The sequence below is a fragment of the Nymphaea colorata genome, chromosome 5 (assembly GCF_008831285.2).
Source record: "Nymphaea colorata isolate Beijing-Zhang1983 chromosome 5, ASM883128v2, whole genome shotgun sequence".
NCBI lineage: Eukaryota > Viridiplantae > Streptophyta > Magnoliopsida > Nymphaeales > Nymphaeaceae > Nymphaea > Nymphaea colorata.
In genome coordinates this window covers 26,238,992-26,255,578 of record NC_045142.1, presented here as the reverse complement: position 1 = coordinate 26,255,578, position 16,587 = coordinate 26,238,992, and the positions used below count along the sequence as shown (strand labels likewise).

General features: G+C 40.8%; 2 protein-coding genes across 5 annotated transcripts in view; both read right to left on the bottom strand.

Annotated features, from left to right (window-relative positions):
* Positions 1 to 1,726: 1,726 nt before the first annotated feature.
* LOC116254811 (RING-H2 finger protein ATL5-like) lies at positions 1,727 to 2,889 on the bottom strand. Its single transcript, XM_031630393.1, has one exon. It carries the CDS (start codon positions 2,861 to 2,863, stop codon positions 1,865 to 1,867), a length of 999 nt encoding a protein of 332 aa, XP_031486253.1. The 5' UTR covers positions 2,864 to 2,889; the 3' UTR covers positions 1,727 to 1,864.
* Positions 2,890 to 7,939: 5,050 nt separating this feature from the next.
* Positions 7,940 to 16,587, bottom strand: part of LOC116254442 (midasin) — a 65,084-nt gene continuing 56,436 nt past the window's right edge. For all 4 annotated transcript variants that reach the window (XM_031629836.2, XM_031629839.2, XM_031629838.2 and 1 more), the window contains exons 62-78: positions 15,787 to 15,947; positions 15,599 to 15,705; positions 15,256 to 15,494; positions 14,520 to 14,753; positions 14,264 to 14,390; positions 14,111 to 14,184; positions 13,864 to 14,022; positions 13,564 to 13,782; positions 12,610 to 12,924; positions 12,320 to 12,466; positions 12,027 to 12,233; positions 10,219 to 11,925; positions 9,729 to 10,010; positions 8,993 to 9,172; positions 8,821 to 8,919; positions 8,620 to 8,745; positions 7,940 to 8,244 (exon numbers count right to left, since the gene is read on the bottom strand). In XM_031629836.2, coding sequence (XP_031485696.1) covers positions 8,212 to 8,244; positions 8,620 to 8,745; positions 8,821 to 8,919; positions 8,993 to 9,172; positions 9,729 to 10,010; positions 10,219 to 11,925; positions 12,027 to 12,233; positions 12,320 to 12,466; positions 12,610 to 12,924; positions 13,564 to 13,782; positions 13,864 to 14,022; positions 14,111 to 14,184; positions 14,264 to 14,390; positions 14,520 to 14,753; positions 15,256 to 15,494; positions 15,599 to 15,705; positions 15,787 to 15,947 — 4,416 coding nt within the window. In that variant the 3' untranslated portion in view covers positions 7,940 to 8,211. The remainder of the gene's footprint in view (positions 8,245 to 8,619; positions 8,746 to 8,820; positions 8,920 to 8,992; positions 9,173 to 9,728; positions 10,011 to 10,218; positions 11,926 to 12,026; positions 12,234 to 12,319; positions 12,467 to 12,609; positions 12,925 to 13,563; positions 13,783 to 13,863; positions 14,023 to 14,110; positions 14,185 to 14,263; positions 14,391 to 14,519; positions 14,754 to 15,255; positions 15,495 to 15,598; positions 15,706 to 15,786; positions 15,948 to 16,587) is intronic.

The window sequence follows — 16,587 nt, the reverse complement described above, 5'->3', positions numbered from 1 at the left end:
AAATCTGGCCAATTTTCAAAATGTAAAGGTGTTGCATATAGGATTTCTTTTTAAAACTAAATCCGACCTTAATCTGATCAGATATTTATATATATCTGAATCTGTTTCCATTTAGGTGTCTTTATTAGATCCGAATCTAAGTTAATTTCTTAATCAGATATTAAAAAGAGTTTGGTCAGATATTCGGAGCCAAATCAGATATATTCATAATTGGATGGAGACTCTGGAGCATGGACCTAATCCAGTAGAAACATCTCATATGGCTGGACCGAGGTCCGGCCTCATTTATCAGTTTTGGATCCGCAAGGCCTTGTGGGCACTTGCCCACATATGGCTCTGCCACGAGTATTCATGCAGGTTTCCGTAAGCTAAGATCCAATAAACAGATAGTGATACCAATTGGAGCTTTGCGGCCTGTGATCTAGACTTATCAGCAGGTCGCCAGAAGACGATGCACTTTCGGCCGGATTCTGGTGCGTGCATATCCCGCCGGCCGGCGAGAGTAATTTATGCCTCCATATGGTAGGCAAGAAAATGAGATGCTTGTATATTTATCAGCTGCATTGAACTCAACCTCGAGAGGCATCACATTTCAGCTGCAGTCCTAGTCCATATTATTATTTCTTGCCAGCTTTTGGTAAACCTTGAGTAATGCATGCACTTGGTCTAATTTTGTCGCCTTCCATATGGATATATTATGGTGGCGAAGCCAGAAAAATTGGTTGGAGGGGCACTTGTTTAAAGAAACTCAAATCTGATGGGGCACTTTTATATATATATATAAGAATAAATATTTAAGATTTCTATATAAAAATAAAAAACTTTTAAGGGGCGACGATGTGGCTACACCACTGATATATTAGTGTGCTAGCTTGAGTTCTCACCTGCTTATGTAGAGTTTAACATGGACTAGATCATGAGAAAAGCTTCTTAGAGCATGGTTTTGTATGGAATAATCTAAATTAGAGAAAGTTTAGGGGCGGAGGCAGATTTGGGCAATTGCCCTCATGAAACCATGAAAACTACTTATTCTTATATTGATACATTACAGCAATTTTTTTTTTCCATTTACATGTTAGTGCCCCTTAGTCAAAATTTTCCAAAGGTTAAATAGGTTTTCTAGCAAATTGAAGGGCTTGGAGTCCGTTTTAGATAAGGTCATTGGAGTTGTTTTAGAACTAAATGCGACCCTAGAATTAGGGTCATTAACTTAAAGAACGCGCGTATTTAAAGAGGGGAAATTATAAGATGCAAGATTAGTACTACATCAATAGTTCTCAAGACTTTTCTGAGCTGTATTCTTGCTCATACTTCTTGTCACATTGAAGTGGGCCGCCCCAAAGGTAGCTTAGTGATGCAAACAGTTTTTTATGACTTAATTTTCTTTTTCCATCATTTCATCTTTCATGCAAAAAGTTGTCTGGGTTCTTAACCTTTTTCATCCAAGAATTAAAGTCTCTGTTGGGCATTGGGACCAAATCCACCATACCACAGTAACAGAACCAGAAATTTTGCTTTCACGGACACGAATACATATATTAAATCCTACTTTTCATGGTTATATGTTCTTTGTCAGCAATCAAACAATCTTTAGTTGCAAACGAGATGAATATAATATGATATTTCATTAATGCATTCTTCAAGTTTTAATCAAATCATGAAGCAAACAAAATGCATTAATTCTGAGCTTTCAGGAGAACACGAACGAGCCCAAGGTTGTTGGTGGTTTGGAAAAACAAACCGTATTATACAAAAACAAGTTATAATTACAGCAGAAAACGATAAGGCCGTTGAATTGGGCCCGATTGAATATCCGAATTGAAAAAAAGTATCAGATTCTTTTCCCACGAAATTTTTACAGTTTTTACCGTTTCACCTCATGGCCTTGCGGGTCGCAGCCGCCAACTTCGAGATCGACTTCGTTGGGTACGAACTCGCTAGAAGATCCAACCCATCTGTCCCGGCTGAGGATCTTCCTCAGCCCCACGAACCGACCCTCAGGCGGCGGCGGCGGAGGAGGAGACGGCTTCGCAGATTCGGGGGTCTCAATCTCCGCTGCTTCTTGTTCGTGGCGAACTCCCTCCGAAAGCTCCTCGTCCGAAGCCGTGCACTCGACGGCGGCGCCCAAGGTAACGGTCCCCAACGATTCCGCGTCGCCGGGAGCAGAGGCAACGGACGGCGGGGATTTCACTTCAGCCCTGCAGAGAGGACACGTGCAGTGTGACTGGAACCAGAGGTCGATGCAGTCAATGTGGAAGCAGTGGCCGCAGTCGCCGAGCTCTCGGCCCTTCTCCCCCTCCTCGAACTCGCAGAGGCAGACGGAGCACTCGAGGCCGCCCTGGTGGGCGAGGCAGGAGAAGACGAAGGAAGGGAGGGAGCAGAGGACGGCGGGGTCGAGGCCTTGGGGCGTCTGTCCGGTAGAGGGGGCCAATGGGTCGGGGCCGGAGAAGGTGAAAACGAAGTTGGGAGGGCGCCGACGACGGTGGTGGTGATGGTACCTGCGGTGGTCGGAGAGGTCTAGGAGAGAACGGGAAGACTGACGATGGAGGAACACGCGGGTGTAGACGTGGAAAACAATGAAAAAGAGGAGGAAGAAGAAGAGGGCGATGATGGCGCTCATCATGATCTTGCCGCTGAGCTCGAAGCCGTTGCCGGCGTACTGGAGCTGCTGCTGCTCTTGCCAGGCAGCCATCGGAGATGAAACCGGAGGTGGTGGCGGTGGATTCATTTGGACGGACATGGGTAGGACTGCCATTGCCACCCTCTGTAGCAATAGAGAGATAAGAAGGGAGAAGGTCAGGGCGATAGATATATGCAGCTCTACACCTCTCTTGGATATACGTGAACGCTTGTAACTAATCATGATCCGAGAAGACGAGAAGTAAGGCAAGAGGGTTAGACTTGAGAAAAAGATTCTAATTTGTGCCTATCGCATGTTTATCATATCGCTTCCTTTGGTGAATCTCTAAGTTGAGCAACACATTATGCACGTCGTTTATCCACAAGAGAAAAACTAAATGAAAGGTTAAGGGATAGGGAAAATCAGCATCAAAATAAGATTGATTTTACTTGCATATATATATATATAAGCATATAATATAACTATATATATGTATAAAAAGAAAGAGATACATAAAGAGAGAGAGAGTGAGAGAGAGATCTGGATCTCCGGAGGGTAATGCTTGATTGGAGGCCTTTCTCGTGTTTCATCTTCTCCTACTTTTGTTTTTTTCCTCCTTATATTACATATTTTAAGATGGTCATATTTTTGGAGTTCCAATGTGGGTCCCCCCTCTTGAGGACGAAACATGAGAACGATTTGTTTGAGCCAATCGCTGCACCGTGGGGTTAGGGTAATTACGGGCTCTAAATGCGTGTGGGGACCACACTGGTGCGTGGTTCTCATGCTGAACCTGTGGGCCCACATGAAATTAGAAAGATAAAATGCAAATGATATAATGACCAAAAAACTATCTGTCACCAATTTAGCAGCAAGTGGAGACCAAGACCAAGGGGCTTGTAATTGGATCTATTCATCAGATTCAGATCCATAGTGCAGATTTACAGTTTAGTAAAACTCAGTTCCATTCGGTCCAAATTCAAAATATATGTAATTAAGCTTCGAATATTGATCTAAATGGTATTATGCATGCAGTCAATTGTGTTTTGGATTTTTTTTTTATGTTTACTTGCTTTGGGGTTTGAGTGGACCTATGGTATACCCTTCAACTTGAGTGTCACGCTTGACACAGATAAGTAATGCATCAAATCGTAACAGCAACTATAGGATTCGAACCTGGAATCCCTTGGATGAGAACCACCGTGCCACTCTGTTGCGCTACGCCACTTGAGGTTTTAGACCTACAATCCGAGCATGAGTCTGTCGCCGGAACGACACACACTCTCTCCGATGGCGATGCATTTGCCTCCTCCTGCCGGCAAGTGGTTCAAACAAGAGATGATATCACATTCAACATTTCAACTTTAGTCCTACGACATCGCATTCAACGTTCAACATTAGTCCAAATCCAGGTTGTTTTTCGCCAAATTAAGATTGAGTGGACCCTAAATGCACTTAGTCCAGTTTTGGTCACAATCTAATCTAAAACATATAATGTATGATAACCACTTGTGCCACTAGGAACGTCTTTGCTTTCACATTTGCTGTTATCATTTCAAAGGTCGACTAGAAACCGAGACAAACTCCATATTGCCTGTCCATACCGGTCCACATCGTGTGTGTGCACGGGCCACATGCATGCATGCGTGTTCTTTTCCTTTTACGGGACGAACACGGAGATTTTTAGTCGCATTCTAGACGATGTTACCTTCACTTTCGAGGCCTACACATGCTTTGAATTGTACAAAAGGTAACTCTAGTAGGTCTTTCAGTTCAGTTTTTTTTTTTTTTTTTTTGATAGCTCCTGTTAAAGATTCAAAACATAATTCATGCGACAAGCTTCATATTGCATGGTCCATACCAGTCCACATTGTGTGCGTGCATGCATGCGTGTTCTTTTCCTTTTACGGGACGAACAGGGAGATTTTTAGTCGCATTCTTGACGATGTTACCTTCACTTTCGAGGTCTGGACATGCTTTGAATTGTACAAAATGTAACTCTAGCAGGTCTTTCAGTTCAGAATCTTTTTTTTGGATAGCTACTGTTAAAGATTTGAAACTATAATTCGGACTTCTGCAATAAAAAATTCCAAGCTCCTGATCATAGACCTACCCCCACTACACCAACTCCCTCTAGCTAATCCACAGCCTCAAAATGCATAGATATTGATAGTGAACTCCTTTTTCTTATAATGTTTGAACATCTTTTATACACAAATATTCAGCCAGGTTGGAGTTAGGCAGACAACTTTGGGTCAATATTAAGTTGCAGAGAAGCAGATCATTTAATTCAGTTGTCTTTCATGCCCGCACTTACAGTGCCATATATTGAATCTCAGTAGTCATGGACGACACAAGGAATCAAATGCTGCAAACTTGGGGCAGTTTTCCATTTGTTTTCACTTGAAATTTCAAAACTCAACTTAGGTGAAGGAACATTGTGGCTGGCTCAAGTGGTTCAAACTAGAAGCTCTTTCGTCCATCCCTAAAATAAGGACTTGAAAAGACCGTGTTTGATGGCCTTGGATTTGGATTTAAAATTCTATGCTAATGCTAATTTGAACGTGGTGCTTGAGATCTACTGTTTAAACAAAAAGCGCATATATATATATATATTGGAAACCATAAATTTAAGATCCGAAATACCCATGTCAAACCCTTAGTGATCCAACAAGGCATAAAAGGTGGGTGCCCATGAGATTTGAAACTTTCATCACTCATCTCATCAAGGTAAGGCGGTTATATAGAAAAAATCACATTTGAAAGGCTGTGACTAGTGTTATTGAAATCGACTTAAGAACCAAGTCTGCAAGGGTTCGATTCGAATTGGCCGATGCACGCCTATTCGGACCAAGAAGATATATATTATATATAATTATTTATCTCAATAGAATTTGGAAGAAACGTCACTGCATTGGTCGGATTGAAAAAAGGGATCAGATTCTGGTTCTCCTTCGTCGATGGGAGCAGCTTTTACATATTGTCTCAATCCTTGCGGATGGGGAGCAGCTTTCACAGATTATCTCAATCCTTGCGGAGGGGAGCAGCTTTTACAGATTATCTCAATCCTTGCGGATGGCAGCGGATGGACGGAGAGCACCAACACTCTAGAGAGAGAGAGAGAGAGAGAGAGAGAGAGATCTGTCTCTTTCTCTTTCTCTTTTTTCTTTGGATTTGCAAGGGCGCTCCTATTCTAATGGCGGAAGTCAGTTCCTCCCTTATCTCTCCCCTTCTTGATTAGCGAGTGCTTGCAACCCGTAGATATTTTCCTTTCGACTCGCACTCTCCCTCCTTCGTATACCGCTTCTTTCCTGCAACATCCTCTACTGCAGTCTCCAATCACCGTACTTCATCCTTAACCTGCCCGGGTCACCGTCCATCGTCGTAGTCCAAGAGTGTACTCAATTCGGGGACAGAACTCCTTAGCCACGGTAAAACCAGCGGCTAAAGACGGCAAGTATTATTTATTAGTTCCTTTCTATCCCACTTTTGGCACCAACGATTCTCGAGGGTCCCTTTTTTTTTTCTCTCTGTTTCATGATTTCCAAACCCCAAATCGGAAGAAGAAAGAAGCCAAAAGTCAAGTCTCAGTTCTCATTTTGGGTAACCTACTTTTCAAGTGCAAAAGTTCCAAAAGAAAACCGTGAAGGAGTTCTTTTCAATCAAAGATGTTGTTGGGTGGGTTGCTTGGACTCCAGAAACGAAATCCAATTCAATGGGAGCCGCTTTAATGAAACAGAGTGTGAGCCAAAATCCAAACTTCCAGATCAATTTGGGTTTCGAGTGTTGGGGTATTGAATTATAAGCTTAGTCCTCTTGGCCTCTCACTGGGTGTGTAATCTATACCATCCTCTACACGTCTCCTTTCGACATCGCAATAAGGTTTACTTCATACCACTTGCTTACCTCATGTCCATACCACTCCAAACTGTGCACTCTCAGTCTGTCTTTCTCATGTTAAAAATAAAAACAGGTAGATGAGATCATACATTTCACTGTGCCTCCCTGTTTCTGCAGTTGTATCCCTTGTCCGCTTTTTTCCTTGAAAGACGGGGAAATATAATTTTGTGGTCATAGGCCAGACACGAAGCAGGCAAAACCTTCATATTTGAGTTTTTAACCTTGAAATCCACAGTTACTCCTCTGTGTCCTGGTATGGAACATTGATTATATTATACGCAGAATATGAAACGCATGGAAAAGGTAAGAATTACATCAGGTTTTGAGGGCAGAATGATGCTCGTATTTGAAGATTCTTACATGCAGCTACTCGAATTAGAGACAAAAGCGCATGTTAAGAAACGTCCTCTTAAGCGACACCGCAAGAAACTCGACACATTTGTCTTAATATTCTCGTGCTTTGGGTGCATTGTTCTCTTCCCCCAAACGATAAGAAAGCCTCACACTACTAGCTGTCTCTATGTCCTTCAAACCAGGCCAGTGTGTTCGAGAAAACCAGAACCCCACTTTTAATGATGCACCTGCAAATATGCTTTGCCTTCAAAGCTGAAGAAGACCATGACAAGCACCGGCTTTGCATCTAGACTGATTCCGCAACTGTCAGGACGCCCAATTGGGGCAAAAACTACCAGTCTTGGTGTCCTAACTTGCAAAAACCTAGCTTTTGCGTTAATCTTAAGTAATTCGTCCAAAAAGACAAAATGTACGCACGTAGAAGTGCTATTCAAACGCTCTTAAAAAATAAAACACGATCGTTCCCGTTTTCTGTTGTGGCCCTCAATTTTTTTTTTTAACTAGAATGCCTTAAGGCTTACCAACCCAGCCCAAGTGCATGAAACCCTGTCGGAAGCAGTGAAACTAACAGAAAATTACTGAGATTGGGCACCTCAGCAATCCAGACTGCACTCATGCTACTTAGCGACAGAGTGGCGATGCCCCCACCCGTCACCAAAGGACAGGCAAGAATCTGCAGCAACGAACAGCAATCAAGACAGCTTCTCAATGAAACTGTAAGGCTATCCAGCAAGTGAGATGCGGACTAACACGACTTGAAAAAATATTCTGACAGCTTGCTGGCGAGTTGCATTAAACAGGATAACAACATTCAGTAGGCACCAGATGAATCTCACCTTGCCCACACGAAGTTGCTGTCCTGAGATTTCAGAATGATGAGGACCACAAACAACAGGCTCGCAATCCACAACTTCGTACTCAAATATTAGATAGATATACAACTCAACACCCACAGTGGCACGAAGGTAAGTGGCACGAGGGCAGTAATGATTGTGCTCTTAGGGAAAACTTAGGGATCAGGAAACTGGTGGACTAAATGTGAAGTATGTGTAAAATACCAATATCTGAAAATTAAAATTATATACATTAATAAAAAAATATTTATCACTAAAGCATCAAATAGGCAAGCGTACAAATATAAATAACTGTACATACAAGAGCTTAGATGTTTATAAATGCAATGACTAAGTGTCATTAGACCTTCTGAACAAGCAAAGGATGTACAAACCCTAATAACTACCATCTTAAGATGCTTTGCAACCGGAGACACCCTTGCCATGAGAAAACCCTGATAGGCCAACCAAAACAAAGCGTTTTTGCTCACAGTATTCCCCAAATTATTCATCTGCTATCTGCATAAGTTCAAACCACTGAAACCGAAAAAAGCATCAGCTTCCTGGAGAAACATACTATAGAAAATATTAAGCAAGAACGTAGTTGGCAAACTCTGAGCCGTGACTTGCCTGAGTTCATTCAGATCTAGACCATACTGAGTCTAAAAAGTGATGTTAATTGGTTAGAAGAAAACTTGGGCCAGTCAATAGTTGACTTGTCCCAACCAACAAAACTTGGCCCAAGTCAGCCAAATAATAATTTTTTTTGTTTTTGCAAAAGATGTTCTTATTGATGATGTAAACATATCTCTTCATTGTGTGTGTGTGTGCACGTCTCCATATGCCCAATCTTGAGATTCGCAAATCACAAATCATAAACAAGAATTTAGTTCCCGTAGAGAAAGCAGTTACCTGTCTGAGCAAACCAGAGAGAGTTCGTGGGAGGGCCTCAATATTGCTCAAGATGATGTAGTATGGGAATGGAAATGTGTCAAGGTACTTGGAGAAGGTTGGGGAACCATTTAAGAAAGAGACCGACTGACGGCAAGAAATGAATGTTAGATGAGTAAGTTGGAAAATGACAAATGAAAGTACAAAAGGTGAAAGGGTTACCTGGACATCTATGATAGATTCATGTGGGCTGTCAACAATAAGAAAGGCAATCATTCGCCTTTGGCTCAAAGCATCCCTTACACGACGCCTCAGATTCTCCTGGTAGAAGTGAAACCATGAGATTTCCGTCAAGTTAATAAGAAAAGCCAGACATGAATATGACCAAGTGTACCTTCTCATGGAACCGGCCATCTGCTATGATCAAAATAAGTTGTTGCAATGGGTTCTGTCCGGATGGAAGACGTGCATTTATCACTGCTGCATCTAGCATGCCATTCAGGTAATTCAAAAGATCGACCATGGGGTCATCTAGAATGGAATTATCTTGCTTGAATGATAAACTTGAAATCATCTGATAAAGCAAGCAACAAAGCCAACCATCAGAAAACAGGCCACAAAATTGTTAAAGGGTGCAAAAAACATGCTTGGATTCAGCTATAACTGAAGACAGTGAAAACACACAGGTAAAGCTGCCACTGAAACAATGAAACTTCCGTTAGCTTGGTTCTCGTACATATAGATCACCTAGAGACAACTTTAGCTATGTATACTTGGACACAAACAGCTTGGTTCCAACAGGCTGGATCTAATACCACAAACAATCTTTGATGGACCTGATTCAGGATCCAAACCCATCTTGTTAAGATGAATCTCCAGCATATTACAAGGGCTAAAAATTAAAAGGACTTAATCATAACAAAACTTGAATTACCGTGTGAGAAAGAAACTTCAACCTAGTTACCACTATGTAATTGCTTTGAGTTTCTACATTTCAGTTAATAAGCTCACTAATATGCACTGACAACAGTTCAATTTTGAAAATAGGCCTTATCATCCTGCCTGTTGAGCACTTGCACATAGTTATCACTTATCAGCATACTTCTAAAGCTGTAGCTAAGCATAGTTACCTTGATTCCAGCTTCAGACGTAAATGGCTGATGAAAATCCTGAAGCAATTGTATATTCCCTTTCTCCCCAAAACTAGCAACTGCCACTTGTCCAACTTCAAGTTGTGACATGGCACGACAGACTGTAATCAATGCTTCAATTGCAATATGGCCACATTGGCTTTCAGCCATACTGCGGGAATCATCAATTGCAACAACGACTTGATAATCCCGTTTGCTAGGTCGAGTCCGCCTCAGCCATATCTTATCCTTTCGAAAGTGACTAGCAATATATGGAATAACCTGCCAATTTCACATATATGAGAAAAAGTTCCTAGGAACTCCACATGTATTTGGCATAGTTAGGCTGCACGAGAAAATAAAACATGAAAGACATAATATATATATATTTATATATATATATATGGTTTATAGTTTAGTCAAGCTGCACACACATATAGAACGTGCAAAAAGAGAGCACCTATATAATCCAGATTCCAGATGGACTAACCTTCTTCATATTTATCCGCTTTCCAGTTCTATAGTCTCCTTGAAGTTTGCTAGCTAAAGTAGGTTCCATAACCAGCCGTAGTTGCTCGGCCAATTCCTGAGACAGTGAGCCAGTAATTTTTTCATACCTCGCCCAAATTTTGTTGGCATTATGCGTAACATCATGTGACAGTTCAGCAACATCTTTCCTCATTTTGTTCAAGTCTGAATGATTCATTGGATGATTTTCAAGTTCGGAGAGACCATCTTTAAAATTGGGATTTGTAACAAAAACTATATTTCCTGAACTGCTCCTTATGCGTTCATCAGCATGTGGCGACTCAATTCCATCATAAACGGCACCTGAGCATTCTGGCTCAGGAAGGACATTAGTTCTTTCTTCTCTAGCAAGATGGAAGGAAGGCAAAACTTCTTGTGTAGGTAGATAATTTTTTTCTGCATATGAACCACTTGACTCAATCATTTGGTCATCAAGATCTTCTTTCACTGATGAGGAATTTTTCAAGTTGACTTTATGATCTATCTGATCAGAAGTAGCGGAGTCAAGAGCCTGGGAGGTGCTTTTTTCAAGCTCAGAGGCAAACCTAAATTCATCACCAGTTTCATCACCAGTTTCACTAAGCTGATCCATTTTATTCGTGTCAGTCTCTGACACCATTCTTACCCTCTCTTTCCATTCTTTCAAGGCATCACCCATACTCCTGCAGGGGTTTGGGCGGGTTTTATTTGAAAGTGGAACTGATTCTGCAACTGATGGATGTTCCATGGCTTGGCCTGCAGTCATGTCCCCATTCTTGCTAGTGCAAGCAACCAAACCTTGAGAATTAGGAACGTCATTTTTTGGCACCCCATCAGGCATGTGTGGAAATTGATTGCCATTTCCCATCTGTAATTCTGGTCCCTGGCTTGATTCAAGGGAATCACTACCATTCACTTCATCAGCAGAATTTGTGTTGTGCACCAGCTGATCAGCAACATTTGCCTGATCCAGTTGCTTTCCTTCATCACTTCCCTTTTCAAGGGTGCCTGCAGACAGATCTTCAACAGCTGCAGTTTCATCTTCACTCCTAGGATTGGAACCATCTTCAGATGAATTTGCCTCAATCATATCTTCATCCTTACCCTCAAGTTCATGTGATTGATCAACAGTTTCATCAGGAGCCAAGTCCTCTCCCTCAGCTCCATTTGGGGCACTGTCTTCACTTGCTTCCATATCTCCCAAATTGAACTCTTCCTCATCATAATTAATACCTGCATGATCAATACATGCATTTTCCTTTTCCATATTCCTATCCTCCGAAGTTTCACTGCCACCGTCAGTTGCAACATCTTGCTCTTGCTGCTTGGTGAGTTTGTCATTGTCCAGACCCTTGTCTTCATCCATATGCGAAGAAGAATCATCCCTAGCCCCAAGTTCTTTGATGGTTGAATCTGACTCTTTGACAGATGGCCCCTTCTCATATTTTTCCTTCTTGTCATCAGGAGAAGCATCTTTATCCTTGTCCCACGGCATCTCGTCAACTATTTCATTATCATCTCCTGTTTGTCCCATTACAGATTCCAAGTTGTCATCATCACCACCTTCACTCTCATGTTCCTCAGAATCTTCACTAAGGCTGAAGGTATCACCATCAAAATGTTGCTCCATTTCTATTCCCATGTCATTGGCACTAGGTACAGGATCTCCGGGATCAGTTCCTCCTTTACTCTGAATGGTAGCAAAAAATCACAAATTAAAAGGATAAGGCAATAAGTTATTCTGAAAATAGTTACAAAAGTGAGAAATAGAGTCAATCTACATATGCTTACTTTATCAGAAACACCAAGCAGCTGTTCTTCATCATCTATCTGATTGCTTACATCAGTAATTCCTTCACCCTCCCCCATACCTGTTCCAGTCGCATCCTGGTATTTGGCACCAGAGCTAGCCTCATCTTGATCAATTTCTGCCACTCCAAACCCTTCCATGTACATCGACAAGAAGACATCTGCAAGCATGGAAGTCAACTCTGCAACCTGGAATCAGGTTAGGGAAATTGCCAGTCATTAGCCAAAAACCGAAGACCTTTGAGAACAATGAACTACAGGAAAGAAATCCATACACTTCTGTGGAAGATGAGAAATTCGAACAAGATTCTCTCTCCAGCACACAAAGCCATGTCCACCAACAGAAAAAGACTCTTCAAATGAATTCGCAATCTAGAGCACATCTTAGATAACTTATCATCAGCATAATCTACAAGTTTGCCCTGTCGAAATTCAACAAGATCAGATAAAATCACCTTGAAGAAACAGGTTACAGAACTATAGACAAAAAAAATGAGTCATCGATAAAAGGCTATAGTTCTGTAACAATAACAAGATAGTGCAAACCAATTTGGTGGAAACATACTGCGGAAATGATTGTGCACTGAAGTGCATCACCAATAGTATCCAAATTTAAGTCTTCCATTTTCTGCTTAAATAAGCAACCTAACTTGGAAATATTTCCCGACATCCACTCATCAGCCAGAGCATAATCTTCATGCAAGGAGAAATTATTTTCAAAAGCACCCATCACTTCTTTTAGAGTCCTTTCAAGTGACTCCATAAATGAACCACCCAGTTCTTTGAGGTTCTCAACAAATGAAGTCTCTTGACTCTGCACCTTTTCTGGTTGACCCTCAGGCCCCTTATCAAGGTTGAACTCCATCTTTATCTCCTTACCCTGGAACAAATAAGAACACGATCAATTTGGCTACCAAGTCACGTTCTTGGCTTTTGCATGATGAGATATTGGAAGTTCAGACTTATTATGCATAGTGCATACAACAAAAGGTTGATCCAGGACAAGTAATAAGAGATCAGACTGGCTTGAAAAAAAAAAACAGCTATCTCCAACTCTTGCTGCTGCATGACAAGATGCCAAAAAGTTAGTCATGATGACTAACAAGAGACTGAAACCAAATTCGAAAATAGATTCACATAAGGATCGGCAAGTTGGCATAAACAAGTTTTTATATAGATATGGTACTTGAGAGTTTAACTAGAAGAGTTGACAATAGTTGAGAAAAAGAGAACACCATGACACCCTCTATACATCTTGAGGAATGTCTTACAAATCGAGAAACTAGTCAACTACTATTGGCTTACTTTCATTTTGTGACTGCTCAGTGCTCACAGGAACCAACCAGTGACCCCAAGTCAACTGCCAGTCCACATTTACCAATATGAACAGCTGACAGGAAACAAATTAAGAAGCCACCGACACAGACATACATAAAAGGCAATTTGACAAGTAACAAGCAGTGGAGAAAATAATACTACCAATTGCAAAAATATTTTACAATATAAGAGAACACCACACCTTGTCAATGATGTTCATGAGCTGTCTTATGAGGCAATCTTTCCCAGATTCAGGTTCTAAGTTCCCCCCAGCAATCATCTGAATGCCCTTTTCAATCTCACTCAAGACTTCAAAGTTTTGAATCACAAACTCCTCCATTCGCTTTGTAATAAGGAGAGGATGCATAGGAGGAGCAGTGAGAACGCTATCATTACAAAGAAGATACTTGTCTAGCAAAGCCTGTTCATAACAGATACTTCAGTATCTTCAGGTAAGAATGGAAAAAGAAGACGGGTAATGGGAAGAGCGTCTGGACTTTACCTTGGATTGCTGAACAATAGGAGCAAATTTCTCAATCAAAGTCACAAACCCATTAACATCATCCCTCACTCCATCACAGCTGCTAAGATGAACGCCTTTAATATTCCCAAGCAACAACAATGACTCCCTAAACATTTGGCATAGATTATCAAAGACCGTCTGCACCAATGAAAGACAACAAAAATCAGTACAAGAAGTAGATGATAACAAACTAACATGAATGCACATATACAACAAGTATACTTGCCTTTTGATGCCACATTGATTTATAAGTTGCATGTTGCTCATGAGTGAGATCAAAAGTAGCACTAAGGCCAAGACCTGCAGAGGCAAGTACTGTCAAGCATCAAGCAGAATGCAAAACAGCATGTCTAGTGTATTAAACAACTGCCCTCTATACCATGTATTTCCATTGGTGATAGAAGCTTCCTCAAACTCTGAAGCTTGCTTGAAAGTCCATATGCAAGCACCCTATGATGTTGCTGGATCAGTATAAGATGCCCAATGAAAGATGTTGATGACTCAACCTACAAAACGCAGAACATGCACATACATACATTAAGTAGCTATCTACAGTTGTGAGTTACACTACTCAAGCACTGTGAATATTCACATCATCTGCAATATTAAAAACCCTGGGACATTTGGACATTAACCTGTTCAACAGTCAAATCTTTGTGGAACTTCACTCTAACTGCATTTAACTGCTGCATCATTGCCCAATTCCTGTAGTAGTACAGATTGACTATTCTCCACATTGATTCAATGTTTGCACCAACAGAACCATGATTGATCTCACAGGAAGATACAGTAGAAAGTTCCTCGAGATGAAGGAAGTGCTGCACTTCAAAGGCAGGCTGAAGAAACCAGCTGTGTGTATCATGCTCAACCTGTTAAAGACATAGCCAATATAAGATTGTTTTTCCAGGTATGGTCAAGTATATGATCGTTGTAGCAAACCTACATCCAACAAGATTTACAAGAAGATGATGAAAACTCACCCAGTATAATATAGTAAGACAATAGCAAAGCAACATCCAACAAGAATTACAAGATGATGAAGAGAAAAAAGCCAGTGTATTATAGTGAGACCACAATTAATATCCATAAGAAAGATGCTCCTAAAAGATGGATAATGATTGTAAAGTAAAGGAATAGGCCTGCAATGCATGCCCTGCTCAAAAATAAAAGACATAGCGCCCAAGGCTAGAATCTGAAAGCAAGCAGAGACACAATAGCCTCAAAGAATCTGCAATTATGTTGGCTGCAACTAGCCTCTGTAATGCATGCCATTTAGATTCATCTCAACTTTCACCATGATATATAATTTTGACATTCATGGTTATTTTGAATAGCTACTTGATAATGAAGAAAAAAAAAAACTTTCTATACCTTATGCTTGGACAATCCACTTCTTTCTAGGACCTTCAGAAGACTAGCAAAAGCTCTCCTTTTCTTCACATTGTAGGTTTTCTGTTTGCAGAGATCAACAAGCTGAGTGCTGCATATAAAGATATCATTAACTTGTTTCAAGCCCCTCTCATATGGCTCCTGAACACTGTCCATAATATCTTCATAGCAGAAAGAACATAGCATATTCTTCATTCTCCGAATACTGAGTCGCAGTTGTTCTGAAAATAAAATTAATGCAAAACAAGTAGACAAGAGAAAACATAATGAGATCATTTAAGGTGATACATAGCAAAAATCAGAAGAGAATGGACGACATCTGAACCTTCTGTTTGTTCAAAAATGTTAACAAAATCAACTTGCTGAATATCAGACCCAAAATGTTCCAGAATGGATATAACCTTCTTTGGCCAATGACTTCCCCAGAAAGTCCTAAAACAAGAAGTCATAGAAATATCATAAGCTGTGAAGGTACAGGAAAAGGAATGCACACGTGTGGATGTTTGCAGGAACCTGTTAGAGGTGCTAAGCTTGTCAAGATCTATCCCTTCAAGTAGCCAATTGGGATTAGTCCCAGAACCATGACGTGTAAGCACAGGAAGGGTTGGAGCATCAGTTCCTGAACTTGACACTTCCTTGTTTATAATAACCATGATAGGCTGCTGCAGCATGTCCTGTTTCACAAAGAATTTGATTTTCACAGACCATGTTAGAGTAAAGGAACACTATAAACCAATGTCGATGCAACCTGCTAAAATCACCTTGCAAACACACAAAGGGAGAAAGGTGAGAGCAGAGGGGGAGAGATCATTGAAAAAATGAACACATTAATTCCCTGAAAGATAGACTTGGTTGATAGAGGAGACAGGATCGACTCGGATGGTAGAGGAGACCAAGGGTTGGACAAAACTAGGATACACTTCTGCTCTACCTGCAGGCCACCTTCATCAGATATTACTACTTATAATTTGGTGTTTCTATATTTGCTTTTCTTTTATCTATTTGGTTTGTTGATCTGTAAAAAAGATACACATTAACTGTTGTTTCATGGAACTGTCAATAAAGGCCTTGGATTAACCTTTCTGAGACTGCCACCTCTATGCTTCGTAAAATTCCTGGTTCAGCCGTATTGTTTACTAAAACTACATGAACCTCTTCTAAAATACAAAAAGTTTGAACTGTTTTAAAACATAAAACTCTAAGAATGGGTTAGCATACATCACTTGGAAAGCCATGCTGCCATCTTTTACCAAAAGTACAAGCCTATTCCAGCATAATGTGACCTATAAAATGAAGTTCCGAGGTTAAAGTGTG